The sequence below is a fragment of the Natator depressus genome, chromosome 13, assembly GCF_965152275.1.
Source record: "Natator depressus isolate rNatDep1 chromosome 13, rNatDep2.hap1, whole genome shotgun sequence".
Lineage (NCBI taxonomy): Eukaryota > Metazoa > Chordata > Testudines > Cheloniidae > Natator > Natator depressus.
In genome coordinates this window covers 28,668,493-28,691,632 of record NC_134246.1, presented here as the reverse complement: position 1 = coordinate 28,691,632, position 23,140 = coordinate 28,668,493, and the positions used below count along the sequence as shown (strand labels likewise).

The 23,140-nt window shown below is 44.5% G+C and overlaps 1 protein-coding gene across 3 annotated transcripts in view; it reads left to right on the top strand.

The window, feature by feature from the left end:
• Positions 1-23,140, top strand: part of TOX2 (TOX high mobility group box family member 2) — a 260,543-nt gene that overhangs the window by 94,997 nt on the left and 142,406 nt on the right. For all 3 annotated transcript variants that reach the window (XM_074970334.1, XM_074970331.1, XM_074970332.1), the window contains exon 2: positions 4,752-4,817. In XM_074970334.1, coding sequence (XP_074826435.1) covers positions 4,752-4,817 — 66 coding nt within the window. The remainder of the gene's footprint in view (positions 1-4,751; positions 4,818-23,140) is intronic.

The following is a 23,140-nucleotide window of genomic DNA, read 5'->3' as shown; positions in this document are numbered from 1 at the left end:
GGGATTAGCTCTCTCGGTTGGCGCGCCCCCTTCTGGTGGTGCCTGTCCCACCATCTTCTCCACCTGCAGAGCCACCTAAGTCCAGGAATCGCAGCTTCCTCTTCATGACTTGGCCCTCTGGCCGTATCACCATCTGGGATAGAGGAGCATCTCCCAGTTCTATAGTTCAGACACTTCCCCAGTGGGAAGTGGGGCGGGGAGACCCAGGCCCTTTCACTACTCTGGGTCCCAGCCCAGGGACCATGTGGATAGCAGCCTCTTGCTGCAACTCTCTAACTTCTCTGGCAGTGCTGCTTCAATTCCCTGGACGACTTCCCTGTGGCTCCAGCACCTTCGTCACCCTCTTCTCAGGGCCTCCACCCAGCGCGTCCCAGCAGCCACACAGGAGCTCTCTTTTGCTCCCCCTGGTCCCTGCCAGCAACTGCTCTGTCCAAGGTGCTACCTTCCTGCAGCCCACTAGAAACACAATCCTTTCTCCCCTACACCAACAGACTCATTCTGGCCCTGCAGCTCCTTTTGTGTGAGCTCACTGAGCCCTGATTGGCTTTTCCGTGCAGCCTCCCTCCAATAAGTTGCTCGCTGCGCAGCTTCCCAGGGCTGCTTTTAACCCCTTCCTTTCTGGTGTGGGGTGAACACCCCATCATGCCCTATATAAACAAAGAGCTATTTTTATTCACTTCGGCAGACTCTCTCCAGATCATCATCAAAAAACAAAACAAAACCCGAGGAATACTTGTGGCACCTTAGAGACTAACAAATTTATTTGGGCATAAGCTTTCGTGGGCTAAAACCCACTTTATCGGATGCATGCAGTGGAAAATACAGTAGGAAGATGTAGATACACAGAGAACATGAAACAGTGGGTCTCGTTGGTATGGCAATGAGTATGGCAACCTCTGCAAACTCAGGTAGAATCTCTGCATATGTTCCATTGAGGTCATATTGTCAAGGTTTTCTTAGCAACCATAATGGCTAGAGACTAAATTTGTATTTTAAATTAAAACCAAGAATCTGGAGAACAATTAAAATGCCTGGCCATACCCTCCCACGCACCTTTTGCCCCCTCTTAGGGAGCATGTGCCCATGCTGGTTTAGAAAATTATTGCAGGCCTGGTGCACTGGAATTACTTGGATTTAGTGACTTCCAGGAGTTTATAAACTGGTTAGAAAGGGTGAAATTCACCCTTAGACAAAGGTCAGCACAAGACTATGCTCCACTTAAATCCACAAAACGAGGTTTAATCTCCAGTGTTGCCTACATCCTGGTCCTCTGCACAGGACCAGAGGCAGTCATCAGCCTGTGGCCTTGCTTCTTATCCTACACTGGTGTAAACCAGACAAAACACTGGTACAGATACAATGTAGATGAGAGCATACTGCAGCCAAGAGTGGAGCATACCCCAGTGATGAATACTTAGCAACTATCTCATACCTTTTGTCTGCAGATCTTTATGAAAGGTGGAGAATTATGATCATCCCCATTTTATAAATAAGGAAACTGGGGTGTAGAGAGAGGAAGTGACTTATTCAAGGTTCCCCAGCTGGCCAGTGGCAGTGCTGGGAACAGAACCCAGGTCTCCTGACTCCCACTCCAGTGCCCTTCCCAGTGAAGAAGCTACCTATCCTATACTGTTAGTTTGTCATAAATATCAATAATGGCCAGTCCTATGAGCTTCTCCCTCTCAAACAGCCCCACCACTGCTTTCTAATGTCTGAACATTCTCTACCAGGTTGTCTAGCATTCTGTGGCAGCCACCCTACAGCTTCTGCACGCTCTGCCTTTTAAAGGTGTGGTGAGGCAGGGAGACAGTGGAGTATTTGGGCGACATGGCTGCTTGGGAAACTTAACACTTGGAGAAACATTATGGCTTTACATCTGAACTGGGTTAAAAGCATGCAGATATGGAGATGGATATTTTACAAGTACTTTTAATTAGTATTTTTATATGTAATAACACATGGTCAACTTCTGAGAGACCAGCCCAGAACTCCTCGGGAAGTCACCAAGAGCTGGAGCTGCTCATCGTCTCTTGTGACTGATCTCATGGAGTTTCCTCTCCACCATTAACTGTAAGGGAATCTGTCCCACATTTCACTGGGCTCACCTTTTAACCCTGACGAAGCTGCTGCAGTGCTACACCATCAGTGCAGGTTAATGGTTGTCACACCATCTTGTGTAATTTGGCTTCTTTTAATTTGGCTTGTTCTCTGATTCCAGGGGATAATCTGGCCATTAAAAGGTGTGTCTCCACCCTGACACACAGCTGTGTGGGGATATAGCTGTGCTGTTCCCATGGGCTTTCCAAACTCCATGGACTACGGTGGCTAAATCTTTTGCAAGTCTGAGAAGCTGAAGTGTAATTAATAGTCTATAGTCAGACTGATAATCTTCATCTGGCTGTGTTTATATTATTTAATTGTTCTTGTGTGAGCAATTCACTAGGCATTTACCGGTCAGTTAATGCACAACTGGTATCTGTTATATAGCCAGGAGCAGAAGAAACACAGAGTGGCCAAGCATCTCCATGTCATCCTTTGGCTTGTAAGGGCATCAGGACTCTCTCCCCCTCTTGCTAAGAATACTGTGTAATTTAGAGCCAATACCACTGACTCTAACTCAGAAACGTTTTAAGGCATATCCCATTGTATTGTCATAATTAATTTGTGAACTTAGCCTCAGGAATTGCCCCAGCAATACCTTGAGACAGAGGCAGTTCTGGAAGGGTTTTTTGGTTCTGATTCTGAGAGAGCTGTTCCAGCAGATTAACAGGAAGAGTTTTGTAGCTCCAAGGTTCTGGAGTCTAGTAACTGGATTAGTTGTCTGGTGCTGAATGCAAGTGGGGCATGTAAATGCTCATTGAGCTGATCGTACAAACGTAGCCAGGTCATTCTCAAGCTGCCTCTGGAACAGACTCATCTTTGACCAGCCACAGGGAGGAGAACTGCTGCAGTCAGAGCCGGAGTGAAAAGGGAATGGCTTCTTGCCAAGTTTCCAGCTGATATAGACAAAGAAAGTTCCCTGCGGGCATGAGGTCTGATTTCCCACAGTGTTACACTGGTGCAGAACTAGAGTAATGCAAAGGTGAATCAGGCCCGCCCAGAGCTTCGTAAACTGAAAAGAAGAAACGATTTCTCTGTGCCCTCAAGACATTTTCATTCCAAAGCAATTAAGGCTTCTTCTAGCCAAATATAGGCCTATAGTGAACCTCTCCTCCATATTTTATAAAGACTCTGGTCAATGTGACATGGCCTTATGCCTATAACAAGGGTCTAGAACAGTGCTTCAGAATGCAGGGTGCTTAGCTCGTTAGCTCCTGCTTGTTGATTTGAATTAACAGACCCAGGGCCCACTGTGATTTGCAGGGTGTGTTGTGTCTTCCAACAGAAGGGAAAAAAGGAATGCTGCTCTCCAGTTAACTTTCAGAGATTGACTATTTCGTCAAAAGCCCTTTAAACTGCCATGCTTGCCTCCTTATTGCCGGTTACAATTTGCTGATGAACAGATACCTTCTCCCATTTATAACCTACCTCTTTTCCCAAACAGCTTCCTACTCAGTGCTCGCGATTATCCTGGTTTTGTAACCATGGAGGCAAGTGTGGTATCAGGAATAGTGATGTCATTGACTGAATCAAGCAGCTCAAAAAGTGCCAGTCTCATGCGTGGATAATGCACGTGTAACAGTGATTTGGTGTGTGTGACCCTATCTCTCCTGGGTAGCTGGCCCTGGCCAGTTCAGCAGCCTACTGCTTACACATAGCTAAAGTGGAGCAGTTTTAGCTCTAGTGGCAGAGGCCTGTAATTTGTGCTGAAGATCCTGATTTTGATGGTGTCTGTTTGTGTGGCCTCATAAACCTGGGATCAGTTATTCAAGGAGTATGTAGGAATCATGCCTAGCTAAAGATTATCTTGCACATTCAATGCATGATCTTTGCATCATACATAGTTGCAGTTTTGCTGGCACAGGACTGTGAAGAAGACTGAATGGGGAAAAAGTGTAGCTCTGACTTACACATCTTTGCCATTAGCAGTGGCGGGAAAAGAAATAAGGAATAAAAGATTTGAAGGTTTAGTGTGATTTTTAGTAAGCTCTTAGCCTGGTTAACCTTTGCTCCAACTATGTGTATGGTTTTGATTTGTATGGTTATGATTAAAATGGTTAATTCATGATTTTTCTAAAAATTAACATAGCAGTGCTTTGGCATTCTAATCAACGTTAACATCTCCCTTTATTGGAATGTATATATGATCCAGATCTGTGCTGCAGTGCCACGCTAAGAGTGTAGCTAGCTTGTCGTCATGCTGCAAGTACAATTTTTATCCCCCTACTTTCCCTCTGACAAAACCAAACAATTCTGCCTAGCGTTTTCCTGAATGGCCTTCCGTGGAGGGGCTTTGTGTGAGAGAGGGCTGGGGGTAACTGAACGAGGTGTCTGAGAGATGGGAGGATTTGGAAAGTCAGTTATTCTCAGTAGGCTGTGGTGCCTTTCAGTACTTTAGGTCTGTTTGGATGGTTCCTTTTTGAGTGTGTACTGTTGGTCTGTTTCAAACTCTCATGTAGCTGAGGTTATAACCTGGGCCCAAAAACCCTAGGCAAGAAGTTGAGTAAACAGTTAGTTGTTTTAAATAACTATTTTGTTCCTCAGACCTTGATTCTCCATGTTGATGGGGTGGGAAATGCATGGGATCCAAAAAGCCCATCAAGGACAGAGTTCTGCATTTCACTAACTGTCACTTCCTTTTGTCTTTCCAGTTTGACGGAGAGAACATGTATATGGGAATGAATGACAATAATCAGGAGTTCCTATCAGCGAATCAGGTAAGGGTCACTTCGCTTATGTGGGCTCTGAAGACATAGAGGGTGGCATTTTCAAAGTGCCTGAGCGATGCAGGAGCAGAAGTCCTATTGACTTTCAGTGGACTTTTTCTCCTAAGTCATTTGACTGCTTTGGAAAGTTCAACCCAGAGAGACACATTCTGCTTTCATTTCCATCCATGCCACACTGCTGGTGCCAATGAGCTGTCATGAGTGTAACATAGCAGTGTCCATTGTAAACGATGCCAAGTAAAGTTGTGTTAAGTTATTGCATCACAGATTTCATAATAAATCCATGTGAGGATTTCTATCCAGGCACAAAATACTACCAGCTTCCTGGTTCCCGGAAGCTGATTATCTGCTGTCTGGGACAAGGTTACGGTACATTCCTGTTGTTCAGGCTTCTTACGTACCTCGTCAAGGCTATAAATTTTGATGTAAAACAAATGGTAAACTGAAGACAAGAAGAAAAATTGTTTGCCTTCTTGAGAAGTAACGTACATGAGCTTCTCAGATCCATGCAGAGAGAGAGAGGCGCTCTGCCATAGGCTTTCCGAGACTGCATGGAATGGTTCTGTTGCACCGGCTCCAGAGGAGAGGGGCTGCTCGTGCTCAAGAGATTTCTGAGGGTGGAAAAGGCATGTATGTTGCAATCGTCAGGTGTTAAACTGACTCAGCAGAAACAAATAAATAGCAAGAGCAGTGCCTTGTGTTTTGAGAACATGGTCCCAATAAAATAAATACGCCAGATAAACTTAACAAGCGACCAAAACCCCCAGCCTAGGGTTCACCCTGGGTGTGCAGTCTGACCTCCCCAAAGACAGATTTCCAAGCACCCACTTCCTGAGCGCCTGGGCAAGGAAAGGGGGAAGCTGAGCTTGAGTTAACCCTTCTTTCATTGGGAACTGGATAGTGCTGCTGACGAGCTCAGATTATCCTGTGTTGTCTGATCTCAAAGAGCTTGATCCCACAAGGCTCTGAGCATTCTGGCCCCATTGCAGCAAAGGATTTAAGGTGTGTTTAATTTTAAGCATGTGCATAGTCCCACTGACTTCAGAGCCAGAGCACACAGTGCCTTGCAGGCTGGGAGCCCAGTGGCAGTTCTTGATAGGTGACACATTTCTGAGAGTACCGTGCAGGTTGTGCATGGCAGGACAGGAAGGGGATGCCCCTTTTGATCATCAGTGCTTGTTCTCATTTGACTTGTCCAGGAATTATAAAAGGGCTTCCTCAAAAAGGGCCCCAGCAAAGCGCTGTACACCCACCACGCTTGGACTGTGGGGCTGAAACAGCAAGGGAATTGTCTGTTGCTTATCAGGATCAGATGCAAAAGAACAAGTGATTCTCAAATTCTGAACTGAAGCCACTGGGACTGCAGGTGTTTAGCATCTTTCGGGATGGAGACCAAAGTGTATTAATGGAGTATGAATCATAAGAAGGGCTGGGAGTCCTTGTGTTAGAAAAAACTCGAGGAGCAATAACTTTACATACTAATCAAGAAAGGTCAGAAGCTCCCAGTCCAATGTGCAGCATGACTCACCTGGCCACTTTGAATATGAAATCAGTAATATAGTGTGGGAGAATGGACTGTACTGGGACCTGAACTGCAGCCAAAAGGAACCATTTGTATTTCCTATTGTAAAGTGATAAAATTTATCTCTCAGACCTTGTGATATCTTGCTTCCTTATTATGTGGGTAACATGAGGGAAACCAGAATAAGAAACACTGCTAAGAGATGATGAGTAAATTTCTCCTAGACAAAGGAGACGACTTTCTCATAAGGAAAGACACATTGTCATGCACTTGGGAATAAGTGTGCAGATTTAAAATAGGAGACGGTTAAAAAAAAATTTAAACCCTTAAATCTAGTAAATAATTAATTCAAATGGAAATTCAAGCCATGTTTTAAAACACAAAATAGAATAATAAAACATCAGGGTTGCAAGGGACCTCAGGAGGTCATCTAGTCCGACCCCCTGCTCAAAGCAGGACCAATCCCCCAAATAAACTTAAAAAAATTAAGACGGAAGAAATTAACTGTGGCTGGACATAGGATCAGCTAAGGGTAGCACTAAAATTTCTAAAACACGTAACCCTCTCCACCCCTTCCCCTCCCCCAAACAACACCATAACAGCAAAAAACAAAAGGTGATTTCTTATGTCAGTCTGTTGTAAAAGAGAGACCACCGTGGGGGAAGGGCAGGGAGGCTGAATCTTCTATGTCTCAAAGGAAAAGCAAAGCAGAGCTTTAAGCTCCACCACTCAGCCTACTGGCTGGCAACATGAGAGGTAGTTTGTGAAGGGTGGGGTATCTTGCCAAGCTCTTTCAATGCTGCAGAGGGTAGCATGCTAGATATGAGGAAGGACGTCGGTGGAGTCAGCGTGATGGGGTTTGTTTTGGAGAGACCAGCATGAAGGGACGTGCTGCCGTCCAGGAAGGGAGGTCAATGGCAGCATGGTTAAAGAGGCAGAGGGGTAATTAACAGTTCCTGTGTGCAGCGCTGTATGTCTGTTAGCGTTCTGTATGGCACTCTGTCAATCCAGTCTGGGGCCTTGTAGCCTGACTTGCATGATAGCTCAGCTGCCTTTTCCACCTTTTCTTTCCTGCTGGGGAGAATATTTTTCTCTCTGGGGCCCGCCAGCTTGTAAGCTGAGCTGCGAGAAAGCTCAGGGCTTGTGGTGTCCTTTGCTCCTGTCTTTGCTAGCAGGACCCCTTTCAGCTGCTCTCCTTGGCACACCTGTTGGGACAACTTTGTGGCTCTTATTTGCTTTCCTGTTATTGCCTCTTCTCTTTGCTCTTTTTTATTGCAGCCCTATAAATTGACATTTTCCCAGTCAATCTGCATGGGAAGGAGGAGAGCACATTTAGTGTCTTCCCTGAATTAATCTGCAGAATCATTTTGGGCTCCCATTTTGATGCCTCTAGAGAGAAGCATATTCCCCCTGTCTGCAAAGCCTACCCTTGCTCTATGGCACCATGCTTGTTCCTCCTGGGCTGCTCGGTTCCCTCGCACTGGGGCATACAGGACTAGAGAGGGCTGGGAGGAACATAGGTGGGGTAACAGGGGAAGGCATGTATGGGAAGAGGCAACAGGAGAAAGGAGTGGGAGAGACGAGGGGAAAGGAGGAAGCCAAGAGGCAAAGGGGGCAGGGGTAAAACCAAGAGAAGCATCATGGGAGGTTGGGAGGCACCTTTCAGAGACACAGCAGGATGTGAAGTGGACATGCACTGTGGTAGGGACATGCTTTGCCCCTGCTGCACGATGACCTCCCACTGTGGATAGTGGGAAAGAAATACACACCAAATGGGTGAAGATGAGGCTGCTCCTGGGTCCAGAGCCCCTGTAATGCTTTGCAGTACTCAGAACCAGTGAAGAGGAGGAGCTGGTGGGATGAGGATAAGGAGGGTGAGACTGCAAATGAAGGAAGCAAAGCCCATGAGCCTCTGTGGGAGACCTGGAGAGGGCTAGGAATTGCAGAAAGAGCACTCCCCACTGCTCCTGTGCTATAGTGAACTTTGGCTCATTCCTCCCCACGCGGCGTTGCCCTGTCCTAAATAAGCTGCATTCTCATCAATACCCAGACAGACCACTGGCCATGTGTTTTGCAGCAACAGGAGTTGTTATGCAGATCCTGAGGTAAATGCATCTGGGGCCATGGGAAGCTACATGGTGACCAGTTTCACCATCACCACTTGCCTGTACCTTACATCTCATGCATCCTCCAGAGGATCTTGGCCCTGAAAGTCCTGTCCCAGCTTGCACAGGCACAATGCAAAGTTTGGGATGGAGTCTCTGGATCCATTCTATTTTCTGGATCCTCCAGAGTCCTGGTTGGGGATCTAGAAGGCATCGCCCTATGACTTTACAGCCCTGGGGGCCAGCAGTCCATACTTAGGTGGTAAACTTTTTGGGGCAGGGACCATCCTTTTGTTCTGTGTTTCTACAGCCCCTAGCAGAATGGGGTTCTGCTCCATGACAGGGTCTCTGAGATGTTATGGTAATACAAATACTACTGCTTCTAATAATAACAATCTGAGACAGAACAGAGATGTATCTGGTTTGGGGTCAGTGTGGGAAGCCTTCCCGAGAGAAGGCGAGGCTTTGGGAGGAGAGTGGGGGCATTTGCTATATGGGAAGTGGGAGGAAGGCTGTTGGAGCTTAGGGGGCAATGTGAGAAAAGTTGGGAGGAGGCAAAAGCTTTGTCCTGATTGGCCTTTAAAGGTGCATTGGTAGATGGAGCTAGGTAACTTCATCCAATGACATACCTTTACATCCTAGTCTAGACAAGGCCCTACGTGCCTCACAAGGCTTCAGTTTGGCTGCTTAACACATATCAAAGGTACGGGGTGTCTCCTCTACACCAGACTTCTGGGGCATGTTAGCTGACACCTTCTAGCACCACGCCTTTGGACTGACTGACAGGGAGGAGTAGTGGACCTGGAAGAAGGAAGGAGCGAAGAGCACAAGGCAAAGTATCAGGTTACTGGTACAGACATTATCCTGCCAATGCTGGTGTTAAGCCTGCAAGCATGTCCAGTGGTGTGGGTGCTCATGCCGTCTGTCGCTTCTCACTGCCCTGCTCCTGAGCCCGTTACTAATCCTTGCTTGGGGGGGGGAGAAGAGAGCAGGGATAGAAGCAGGGCGGAAGGAGTGTGAGAAATTCGGTCCCTGAGAGCATCCCCATGTTACCGTGAGGTTTCATAGCATATTCCAGAGTTGCCAAAAGGAGCTTTACCTGCTGTGTAATGGCAGCAGTCATTCCCTATTCCCAGCTTCCACCCTCATTAGTCGCTAGCCCTGCCATTGTTTACTTTCGCATGATTGCTTGTTTACCTAAGAGTGTTTTATTACACTGGCCATGACTTCATGACTAACGACACAAGGGTTCTATTACAGTGAGCGCTCCAGACGTGATTTAGTGTTTGCCAAGCACATTACAAGTTCAGGAGCACAGCTCCAGAGTCACATTTGAGAGACAGGTAAGTCACCACCGCAGGTATAGCTTTATAGCATGCAATGGGACACCATTCAGAACCCACGCTCCTTGGGGATCGGTGGAAACCATAGTTACTAATTGTAGCATCCATTACGTTATAACCAGTGGATCTGGTTTTTCCTTCATTTCCTGTTCTGAACTTTTACATAGTGCCACTGTGCACTGTAAGGCACGGCTTCCATTCGAGGAGAGACTAAAAAGATCAGGGCTGTTCAGCTTAGAAAAGAGAGAACTAATGGGGAATATGCAAGACGTCTATAAAAGCATGACTGGTGTGGAGACAGTGAATAAGGAAGTGTTATTTAGCCCTTCCCAAAACACAAGAACCAGGGGTCACCCAATGAAGTTAATAGGCAGCAGGTTTAATACAAACAAAAAATTGTATCTTTTCACACAACATACAACTAACCCATGGAACTGATTGCCCTGGGAATTTGTGAAGGCCAGAAGTATAACTGGGTTCAAAAAAGAACTGGATAAGTTTAATGAAGGATACGTTCATCAATGGCTATTAGCCAAGATGGTCAGGGATGCAACTCTAAACCTCTGACTACTGGATGCCAGGAGTGGAAGGTGGGTGGATCATTTCATAATTGCCCTGTTCTGTACACTCGCCCTGAAGCTCTGGTATGGGCCACTATCGGAGACATACTACTGGGCAAGATGGACCATAATCTGACCCAATATGGAAGCTCTTATGTTCTTACCGTAGATGCTGCGTTCCATCCCAGAGGTGACTGCACATCAGTGATGGTCAGAGTATATTGTTCGGATCAAATTAATCAATGACACCTGAGAAATTCTAAGTTAATGGATTTTCTGTTTTATAGACCACAAAAGCTAATTTTGGGCAGGAAAATTTTGCTTAAACATATGGGCTAGATTTTCTCTGTTACCCCAGTTTTATGCTGGGGTCACTTTGTGAAATCCATTGAAATCAATGGAGTTACTCCAGTCCAGGATTAGACTGGAGGGATGCAGTGGAGAATCTGGCCCTATATGTCTATGGTGGTTAAGAACTAACTCTCTTTTTTGCTTACATGCTGTAGCTAATTTTTAAAGTGCAGTGTTGTACTTTCCTGCACTTTTGTTCCAAAATGCCACCTGGGGATTAGATTTACGATTCAATCATTTTTCTGTTGAACGTAATGGCTGTTAGCCTTTTGGATTTAAATGGCCTCCATGTGTAGTGTTTGTAACTGCAATTTGATGATGTTAAAATTTTGCTCTTTTTTACCACCTTCTATCCAGGAATTTCAAAGTGCTTTACCAACCATTAATTAAGCCTCTCAACCTCTTCGTTTCCCATCAGGTAGATACAGTTGGGGATATTGAGACAACTGGGGACACTGACATAAAGAGATTAAGGGGCCTGATTCTGTGATAAGCAGCCCCAGTAACGGGTTGCATATCTTCAGCTCCTGTGACTCAGCACGTTGCAGAATTGTGTCCTGAGTGCTTTTCTAAAGTCTCTCAGCGGTGAAGCGAGGGTCAGAGCCCAATTCCCTATTCTAACTGTGTGTACACTTCTTTCCTTCTGAGCGGTAGCATGTTCGAGAGCTGCTATTTTATATAAACAACAGCAATGTACATTTTAAAGCTCACCGATCCACTATTTCCCTGAACCTTATGTTTGAAAGATTTGCTCCCAGGCTATGCATTATATGTCATGTTTTCATGCCAGAAAGAGGCTGTCTCAGTGGAGAACTAAACCCATGAACATGGAGGCCTACAGCATAATGGAAATGCTGACAGACCCCTAGCCACAGTGGTAGAAACTGCTCCATGAGAATAATTCCTGTTGTTCAATCAAACACGAGGGACATATGACCCCAGAAATGAGTCAAATGCGAAATGTAATTCAACCCCCAACAGGGGCCATGGTATTAATTCCACTTGACATCTGATCAAACGACCGTGGACATTTGACCCCTGAGATGAGTGAAGTATCTATTGTGTCCGATAAAGATGGTAGAGTGTCATTCTTCACCCTTGTCAGTTTCCTTTTTTTGAACCGAAGAGTAGCTAAATAATGTAAAATCCTGACGAATGTACAGGTAGGTTACCAGTCATCCAGTGTACTGTGCAAAATAAGACAGAAGTGAGACTATAATTAAAAAACAAATGGAGAGACTAGTCTAGCAATGTGAATGCTTGTGAAAGCAAAGGTTAAGAAATTCGGAATGCAGTTTGATACGTGCATAAGGCTGGTTGGTTTGGTATTCATGGTCTTTTCCACTTACAGTGAGAATTTAAAGGCGCATTACAAACATTAACTAACTAAAGCTCACAGTACCCTTTAATGACAGGTTTCAGAGCAGCAGCCGTGTTAGTCTGTATCCACAAAAAGAAAAGGAGGACTCGTGGCACCTTAGAGACTAACACATTTATTTGAGCATAAGCTTTCGTGAGCTACAGCTCACTTCATCGGATGCATTCAGTGGGGGGTGGTTGTCTCCGTATAATAGATGAGTAAACAGGCACAGTGAATAACTTGCTCGAGATCACCTGTAGTGAAGCAGTGGCAGAACTGTGAATAGAATCAGACCTTGGCCTGCCTACTTATGCAGTTTCTCCCACCTCATGCATGTTAGTCAGAGCAGTACAGTCTAATTTGTAGTGAGATACACTATGCTACAATGCAGATCAATGGAAAGGGGCTCTTCAGGCATCCTACTGGAGATGGTAAGAGGTGTTTGATAGGGATGATTCTACCTTGTCTTGTTGGGGACAGCAATATGATCCGTTCTGTCTTCGCTTGGCTCTTGAATGAGTGAAGCGAGTCTTTTTTTTTTTTTTCCCCCCCTCCTTCTGTTAGTGAGACAGAGAAAAATACCAAAAGCTTTGCTGAGTTTGAAATTGAGATGGTTTGGCCAGGTTCTCTCTTGCCACCTTGTCTTTACCTGCTGGCTAATTGGGCACTGGATGGTAAGAGTGTTTTAAAGGAGGAAGGGTGTTACAGATTGGCACGGGGCACCCCGATCACAGATACGATACGTAATAATGTTGTAAAGCAGCATGAGTGCTCCAGCAGTGCGATGCTATAAAAATACCATCATTGTGACTAGTGTAGCCTGTCTACACATAGTTTATACCAATTCAACTACATCAGTTCCTACACCGGTTACATTGGTACACCTCTCCCTGCGGCTGCAGCTATACTGCTGTAAAGGGGTTTATATCCATACAGTTTAGTTTAAAAAGTGATACCGACACAAGCATCTTCTTTTACTGGTAAAACTGCACCTACGTTAGGGATCGTACTGATTTAACTCTATCAGTTTAGAAAACATAATTGTTAAATTGGTACAAAAGCTTTGTATAGATGGGCCCCAATCTTCACAGTAATGCTATTTTGATACCATTGCACTGCTGCGGCACTCATGCTGCTTTCCAACGTACCAAAAAACATAAGAGCTTAGTATTTAAGAACTGCATTTGTGCATAACAAATTGCACAGGAAAGTCTGATCTGGAAGTATGAGATTTCTGTAACTGCACTGCAATTTTGGTAACTAACGTACAGATTAGATGCAAAATGCTGAAAATCTGGGGTTGGGTGAAAATAATCTCCTTTCAGAACATGAATTGCACAAGTCGGCTTGTGAAGACACCTGATTTCACAAATCCACTTATTTTCTGTAAAGCAGTTAGTATGTTTACTGCATGGGCCAAATTAATCATTGGTGTAAGTTGGAGCACCTCATTCAAAGTCAATAGAATTGCACCCATTTATATCAGTGATAAATTTGGCCCTAAAGGAATCTGTTTGTGTATATGTGTTAGTGTGTATATAAAATAAAGGCCAGAATTTTATCTCACTTAGTGTAAATCAGGATTAAAAAATTTCAGCGGAGTTACACTAATGGAGACCTGGCATAGGTGAGAATAGAATCAAGCATATATCTATAGAGAGAGACTTGGATAGATAGTTATAGTCTGTGTGCGCACGCATGTGCATATAAATAAAATTGGGATGAGTGTGTGTGTGTGTATATACGGTGTGTGTGTGTGTGTGTGTATAAATCAACATCTCTCTACTGTATCTATTTGCATAATCTTTAAACTTTGGTCTGTATTAGTCATAACAGATACAGTATCTCACTGATCTTGGGGGGCAAATGGTCAGGGTTGTTTGATCAGATGTCAAGATGCATTACCATCATGGCCTCTGTTGTGTGTTGAATTACAACTTGTATTTGACTCATTTCTTGGGTCAAAACGTCCCTCTTATTTGATTGAATGACAGAAACTGTATAATTTGTATATATCCCTGAGCCATACGGGTCTCGGTGCCGCTATAATGTGTTTTATAAAGGCACAGCTGTCATGGTGACTTATTTAAAATGGGAATTTGAAGCAGTGTTCTTGCCATTTAATGCCCTCATTCAGGGTTACGCAGCTTTTATCAAATAATAAATAACATTTAGAACACTCATTTTAACATAACAATAGTTTTGCTAGTTATGAAGAATTGGCCATTACAGTAAAACTGAGTTTGGTAAACAAGCAATAATATAAAAGTAAATAATAGCATAATTAGAGACTAGTGAGGATACCAGGAACTTCCCCATATATTGCTGGTATTACAGATTAGACGGAGATAGTTTTGGCAACCTGAGGTTATAAAATGTGCTGTAAAATTTTGTGATGATGGTGATGCACTACACTTCCTCCCCTAAAGACCCAATCTCAACTGAATTGTAACAGAATGTCAACAGAAGAGTTGTATATAAAGTAAGACTGGACTGTGGGCAGATATATACAGTGAGCCCACTCCACACCAGAGCCTTAGGGCTTGTTTACAGGGCCCCAAAGTGCGGACTACGAGGAGGAGAGTTGCAGCGCATGCTAATGTGTTGTGCTGTAACTGCCCTGTATAGACCCTGCTATTGCAAACTAGGTACCCGTTAGTTCACGCTAGCAGGGTCTACACGAGGCAGTTCCAGTGCAACACTTCAGTGTGTGCGACAACTCACCCCAATAGTCCGCACTGCAGCATGGTGTCGGCAGCATGAATCAGCCAACAACACAGACCCTGAACGCATTCAGAACTGCCACCAGCATCATAGCATCGCAGTAACACTGGGAGAGAAAAGGTAAAGAAGCACAACAGGAGGAAACCCAGGAGTGTTTCCACATGTGTGTTCCTACTGAAGAGGAAGGAATACAGTTACCCCCACACACACAGACTTCCCCCCAACCCCCCCCACCCCCCGCCAAAAATAGGAAGTTCATCAAACAAGGGTCCAGGCACCACAAAGGAACATAGAGGCGCTTCAATCAGGAGGGCTTAATTGATGAACTGCACCTGTGACTGACGCATGCCAAATGAAGAATGGGGAGGAGTTTCCGTTCATTACAATGAGAAATGATGGAGGGTAAGAAAGAAGGGGAAAGCTATATGAGGAGGGGGAGAGAAAAGAGAGAACAAGAGGAAGAGTTCAACTCTGAGCTTGCACTTCCTTTATAGAACTCTCCTTCATCTCCACAGACCATTGTTTCTTCCTCCATTTCTTCCCTGCTCTTTGTTCTCTTTCTCTTTTTCTTCCTCTACATAGCAGAAACTGGTCCCAGATTTATGCACCTGTAGTTTGCTGCTGTACTGCCCAGGTCAGCCATACCCAACATGTCATCGGCTCTGCAGGATGCTTCCCTTTGGGATCAGAGTTGTTCCCCATTGCCACGGTTTGCCAAGGACCTGTCGTTACACAGCCGTTTCTCTGGCAAGGCTGTTCCTCTACAGTGTGATTTTTTTTTTTTTTTGGCCTTCCCAGCTGGCAGCTGTCCCCCAGACAGTTTCTTTCACCCTCAGTGCTGCCCTGCCTCTCTTGCCTGCACTGATTAGTTATTCAGTGTTGCTTCCTGTGCTTGGGGTGCATGCTGTGTATCAAAGTTAGGGATCTGTACGAACAACCAGCACCAGGGGTAGTGTGTTTATCACTGCTCCCTTTCAGAACTTGAAAGTCAAAGGCATTTGAGAAGCATTTGCATGAACATTGTTCCTTAGCCTAAGAACACTGGAAATGGGCTGATTGGTTAGTTAAACAGACTCCCCGATCATGGATAGGACTGGAACAGTGACTGCAGATAGGCAGTCAGAGGCAAGGCACGGATTAGCTGTTACTTCAACTCTGTGAGTGTGTGGGAGGAGAGAGTCATGTATGCAGAGACTAGAGGGTAATAGGGGGGTGTTGGGTGGAAGGTAGAAGGGGAGAGGGCATTGGCTTTCTCTCCTGTTAACATGACATCAGCCTTGGATGCTCTGAGCATTACTATATGGGCACTGGTCCTGGGTAGCTTCTGGTAAAGGGAGGGGAAAAAATTCTGAGCCAACATGTGCTGAAGGAGGAGCAGAGCCGGGGCTGTAGCAATGTTTAGTCCAGTGGGCTAGGGTTTGAGATACTCCATTGTCACAGAAAGAGAAAAACTGTTAGAGAAAGATTTGACCATCCATCGCTTTTGGGATGGTGCAGTCCTACACCCATTAGAGGGAAGGAGAGAGGGTGCATTTAACAATAAAAGAAGAAATACAATCAATATACGGGTTTTATTCGACGTGGGAGCAGGTGTGCTGAGCAGCCAAATATACACAGCAGTGCTGCAGCTAGACAGTGAAATGGGAATCGGAGTAACAGCCGTGTTAGTCTGTATTCGCAAAAAGAAAAGGAGTACTTGTGGCACCTTAGAGACTAACCAATTTATTTGAGCATGAGCTTTCGTGAACTACAGCTCACTTCATTGGATGCATACTGTGGAAATTGCAGAAGACATTATTATATACACAGACACCATGAAACAATACCTCCTCCCACCCCACTCTCCTGCTGGTAATAGCTTATCTAAAGTGATCATCAAGATGGGCCATTTCCAGCACAAATCCAGGTTTTCTCACCCTCCGCCCCCCCCCACAGACAAACTCACTCTCTTGCTGGTAATAGCCCATCCAAAGTGACCACTCTCTTCACAATGTGTATGATAATCAAGGTGGGCCATTTCCTGCAGAAATCCAGGTTCTCTCACCCCCTCACCCCCTTCCAAAAGCCACACACACAAACTCACTCTCCTCCTGTCTGTGGGGGGGCGGAGGGTGAGAGAACCTGGATTTGTGCTGGAAATGGCCCATCTTGATGATCACTTTAGATAAGCTATTACCAGCAGGAGAGTGGGGTGGGAGGAGGTATTGTTTCATGGTGTCTGTGTATATAATAATGTCTTCTGCAATTTCCACAGTATGCATCCGATGAAGTGAGCTGTAGCTCACGAAAGCTCATGCTCAAATAAATTGGTTAGTCTCTCTAAGGTGCCACAAGTACTCCTTTTCTTTTTTGAAATGGGAATGGCTCTGCCAGTCCAGGCCACCTGCAAGCAGCAGAGACTTCCCAACTCCTGTGACTAAAGCTCCAGCAATGGACTCTTACCCTCCTTCCTTATTGTCACAGATCTTCGGCTCTTTGAAATATCCTTCTGTTTCCAAACATGATACACAAATGCAAATCCTTATATGCATGCCAGGACACATGTGTGTCCCCAATACATACCAGAGAGAGACGGTGAGTGAGGTAATCTCTTTTCTTGGACCAGGACTGACACGGCTACGACTCCGCTGCACCCAGTAAATACCAGCCGTCCATTTACTGCTGATACGTAGGTGTTACTAGGTGCAAGTAAGATGAATTCGGTATCCTTGCCAAGACTTCAGTGCTGACACAGATCAGGGGTTTCCTCCAGCCCTTTCAGTGTTAGCTGTCGACAGATGACACTGCTCATTTGATAACGCTGTTGTAAGAAACCAAGAGACTCTCTGCATGTATGAGTGACAGCTAGAGGTGACCCTTATTTTGAATCTTGCTCTATTTAAAGAGTGAACAGTAGATAAATACAGGAAAAGTAAAGGTTTCAGAGTAACAGCCGTGTTAGTCTGTATTTGCAAAAAGAAAGTAAAGTGGTCCATGATGCTATGAGAAGGCTTCTTGGCATGATTTCCATTCAAGGCTCCTGATGAATTTTCAGCCTCCCAGGCCATTTAATGAGTCTCAGGGACCTGAGTTTGTGTAAACTTCTGGGGGAAGAGGCAGTCTTTCATAATCTTTGTAATCCATTGATCTTGGCTACTTAAAGAAGACACGGGTCAGAGGAACATCAACCAGATTGTTTAAAAAAAAAAACAAACCCTGATGTGATCGTAGTAGGCTTCGAAGAGTAGGCTGCTTGTCCTACTGGCTTGTTGATTTCTTGGTGATTCTAAATGTAAGCCAGTATTCCGTCAACGTCCTTGGCTTGACTGTCTTGCTTCACTGAAGTGCACGAATGAGATGAGCAGCGTGTTCTCCTTTGCTTTTACCCTTCGCAAGTTTTGTATTTGAGGTTCGTGATGAACAACAATTTGGTTATAATGCATCTTACAAATAAAAGTCATGACAATAAAATAGCCAACCGCTATTGTTATAATAAAAAGAACTAATATGCAAAGTTCCTAATTGAAAGAGTGAAAAATTAATTTTATTTAGATTGGGTGGGGATATATTTAGAATTCCATGATGAACAAAATGTTAACACAAAGTTAGTTACATGGTTAAAAAATGCAATATCAAGAAGTCAAGAAATGCAAAAGTAAAGGTTGAACAGGGAGTCTTACCTCTGCCCCCTTGTGTGCGTGCATTAAAGGGACACTCTTCACTGTTCATATGCTATTTTTCAAATACTACTGTATAATTTTTATGCTGTGTTGGAGGATCAAAAACAGAGGAGCTTTATCAGCAGACTACAGGGGACACACCAGAATATGTGAAATGCCCTCCTCAGCAGACTATCCAGCAACAATATCATAAACTGTATTTTAAAAATGAGGAAAATAATGTTATATTGAGGTTAGTGGAATAAGCAGCTAATATAGATCCGTCCAAACAGGAGTAATATTGAGATGAATGCAAGTACAAGTGAAGATCTAAGCTCCTGAATTTTGTATGAGCTTCTATCTGCCAATTAAATGTTTTTGAGGGTACAGCCAGGAAGGCATTACGGTAATTTAGCCTGATAGCAATGAAGGTTTTGGAAGTAGAAGCATCCATATCTGGGTGTAAGATTGGCTATATTGTTTAAATGGGGAAAAATTACCTTGGTGTTACAGTAGAATAAACATTGTCTTCAACCCCTAGGTCTCAAAGAACTCCTGCATTGTTAACAGTAGGGCTGTGTTTGAAAGAACAGCCACAATGTCTCACAGGACGAAAAGATAATATAACTGAACAGCTCCTGGAGCCAAAAGGAATAGTCTCTGTTTCTACTGCAGTTACTCTGGGGGGAAAATAGCATCAAATACAATTGTAGATATCTGAGAAGAAGTCAGATGGTACAGAGAGTGCCTTGTAGGGACAGAAGGCTGTGACAAGCAATATACTGTGGCTGAATTTCATCTGTGGACAGGTGGACACATACATTTCACCAATCTGCCTAGGTCCCCATTTGACACCAGCTGGATCAGGAACAACAACAATGGGAAGAGTGAAACTCTGGGTACCTGAAAGTAAATAACAGCCGCAAACTGTTAATGACCTTGAATTAGAGATCTGACCAAGACCACTGCAGTGTCTGTTTTTTATATATATATAAAACAGTATATATATTGACCCAAGAAACTCCCTTGCTCTAGTTGTTCAAAAGAGTAGGGTTTTTCCCCCCCAAGAACTTGCCAAAAATCTCTAATTTGAATCAGGACAAAGACAGAATTTTTTGACCCAACCTTAAGAAGCATCAGTACCATGTGACAGAGCCAAAAGCAAGGTTGTATATGCTCATCAGTGAATTCTGTGGGAGGAGTGGGATATTAGTGTAATAAAGATGCACCTCAAAAATATCTCAGGGACTAAATAGAATGAAGCGAGTTCAAGAGATAAAGCTAGAATTGAAGCAAATCTTCCTTCTAATGAACAATGTACTCTTATGAAGATGCTTTCTGGGATTGGAGATGCTGGGTTCAGGTGCTGAAGGAGTTGGACACCGGTCTCAAACCATTAGAAAAGTAGTTACCTACTATCCACACAAGAAACTGAGGTATGTCTACATTACAAAATTAGGTTGCTATTATAGAAGTCGATTTTTAGAAATCGATTTTATACAGTCAATTGCGTATGTCCACACTAAGTACATTAAGTCGGCAGAGTGCGTCCTCACTACCATGGCTAGCATCGACTTACGGAGCGGTGCACTGTGGGTAGCTATCCCACAGTTCCCGCCATCTCCGCCGCCCATTGGAATTCTGGGTTAAGCTCCCAATGCCTGATGGGGCACAAACATTGTCACGGGTGGTTTGGGTACATGTCGTCAGTCGCCCCTCCCTCCGTGAAAGCAATGGCAGACCATCATTTCGCTCCTTTTTTCCACGCTCCATCCCCAGGCACGTTAACAGACTTTTCCAGTAGCTGTACTGGCCGTGAATGCATCCCAAGTCTTCAGGGCAAATTAATCATTAAACACGCTTGCTTTTAAACCATGTATTATATTTACAAAGGTACACTCACCAAAGGTGCCTTCTACCGCTTCATGGTCCAGGAGCCCGCCTTGGGAGGGTGTTGGCTCCAGGGTGATAAACAGTTCCTGGCTGTCGGGGAGAACGGTTTCTCCGTTTGCCTGCTGTGTGCTCTCCTCCTCCTCCTTCTCCTTCTCCTCCTCTTCATTCCTGTTGCATGAGACTCCCCCCTTGCAGCTGTCCACAGACAGGGGTAGGTTAGTGGTAGGGGCCCCCCCTAGAATTGCATGCAGCTCATCATAGAAGCAGCACGTCTGGGGCCCTGACCCGGATCAGCCGTTTGCCTCTTTGGTTTTTTGGTAGGCTTGCCTGAGCTCCTTAATTTTCACACGGCACTGCTGCGGGTCCCTGTTGTAGCCTCTGTCCATCATGCCCTTGGAGATTTTTGCAAATATTTTGGCGTTTCATCTTTTGGAACGGAGTTCTGATAGCATGGATTCATCTCCCCATACAGCGATGAGATCCAGTACCTTCCGTTCGGTCCATGCTGGAGCTCTTTTGTGATTCTGGGACTACATGGTCACCTGTGCTGATGAGCTCGCCATGCTGGCCAAACAGGAAATGAAATTCAAAAGTTCCCGGGGCTTTTCCTGTGTACCTGGGTAATGCATCTGAGTTGAAAGCGCTGTCCAAAGCAGTCACAATTGAGCACTCTGGGATAGCTCCTGGAGGCCAATACCGTTGAATTGCATCCACACTACCCCAAATTTGACCCGGCGATGTCGATTTCAGCGGTAATCCCATCTTCGGGGAGGAGTACAGAAATCGATTTTAAGAGCCCTTTAAGTCGACAGAAATGGCTTCGTCGGGTGGATGGGTGCAGGGTTAAATCAATCTAACTCTGCTAAATGGTGCTGCAAGGGACGTTTCACCGACATTAAAGTGGGATGGCTGGGAAAGGTACATGATGCTCCCATCTTCAGGAACTCTGGTCTGTTTGAACAGCTGCAGGAAGGGACTTACTTCCTGACCAGAAAATAACTGGTACTTTTCAACGTCCCTTGTGATCCACCAGTGCTGCTAAATTTGACCTAAACTCGTAGTGTAGACCAGGGCTGAGAATTCTTTGCAACATGACAGAGGGAAGGACAAAGATTACCAAATCTGCAGGAAGGAAAACATACCAAGCAGTGCATAATTTTCATGAATCTTGTGAATTAACTCCAAATTGTAGAGCTTGTGTAACTCCACTGGCTTGGGTGGTAGAATCAAATCGTGTTAGGATGTTTAGAATTAAAGACCCATGATTGCTCTTGACATGAGGGCATGATTCTTCAGATTGTTTATTCTTGAAGAACCATCAGGAAACAGTAACTGGAGTCTTCACATGGGTTAGGTGTGTCAGGTGAACAGAGAATCTACGATTTGTGGAGACCCCCAAATATCAGGCAAAACTTTGGGAAGAGGTGACTCAAGAAGAGCCAACGAAATTGAAAAACAAAAGTCTTCTTAATGGCAGAGAGGTAAAAGACTTTCTCTGAGAGTAAGCTCCAATAGATAGGGGCATTAGAGAAAACTGGGGACTTGTTTCTCTTAACACAGCTGTGTAAATCAAGAGTGGTTCATGAAGTTGCACCGGCCTAAAACCAGTATATGTAAGAGGAGAATCAGGAAAGGAATAATATTTAGAAGTTCTTAGAGACAGTGGGACAAATTCACCACTGGTGTGAATAAGTGCATTTTCTTTGGCTTGATTGGAATTGCAGTCTCATAAAACAGTGGTGATTTTGGCCCAATAAGATTAGAGATGGAAAATAGACTGAGAATATTAGTATGGTTGCAAGAATGCAAGATTAAGGACAATCTGTTAGGCAAACTCTGGAGTAGAGGTCTGATTCAAATATGGCTGAGAATGGGGCATACAGGCTTCAATCAATATTTTGCAACGCTAGGACATGACTGTTGATCAGCAGGGAGGGGGAGAGAGAGTGGATTTAAGACAAAGGCCCTGGTCTTCTGTTGCTGTGAACTGGCATTGATCCATTGACTGCTGTGGTGGAGGTACACTGTTTTATGCCAGCTGGGGAGCTGATCCATTGACTTCAGTGGAGCTGCACTGATTTACACCAGCGGAGGATCTGGCCCCATGTTCTGAAAAGATACAGAGATAAATGATTAGTAGATGTAAACAAAAGGCAGGAGCCATGAGGAAGTTGGGGAAAACGCTCCAAAGATGTACAACTAGCAAAAGTTGAGAGAAATCCTGCTTAATACAGCTTCATTGGCTGGACCTTAAATCCAAGGAATTTTATTATGGAAGAATTGGAACCTAAGAGGAAAAGACTCAGTTGCAAGGTATATTATATGCTACAATAACCAAACCTTTGTCAGCCTCAAAATATCCAGATGTTTGCAGATCTAGCACTTAGATAAGAAAAGGTGCATATAAGGTTCCAGAATTGTACATTCACTATGCAAGTTAGAAGGAGAATATGAGGGGCAATAATACACTCTTTTAGAGTGCTAGGAAACACACCTGAGATTTGGCTGAACATACAAGAGTAAATGTCATAATTAGGGATCTTTTGGTGTTGGTGAAGAACTCCTAGCATGGATCAGAGCTGGAATGTCTGACTGTCCTGTAGTACTGCTGATCTAGAAACTCCAAAGACTGATGAAGATGACATACAAGAAAGCTGAATCAGTGAAGATCAACTCACCAATGGTATCCCATAACATACAGCGTCTCTAGTAGTTCTGAAAACTTTGAAATCACTGCATGCCCCTAGAGCACAGCTGAAATATTTTGTGGTCAATAGTATACAGGGGATGATGCTGTACTGAAAGCAGGAAAAGTGCA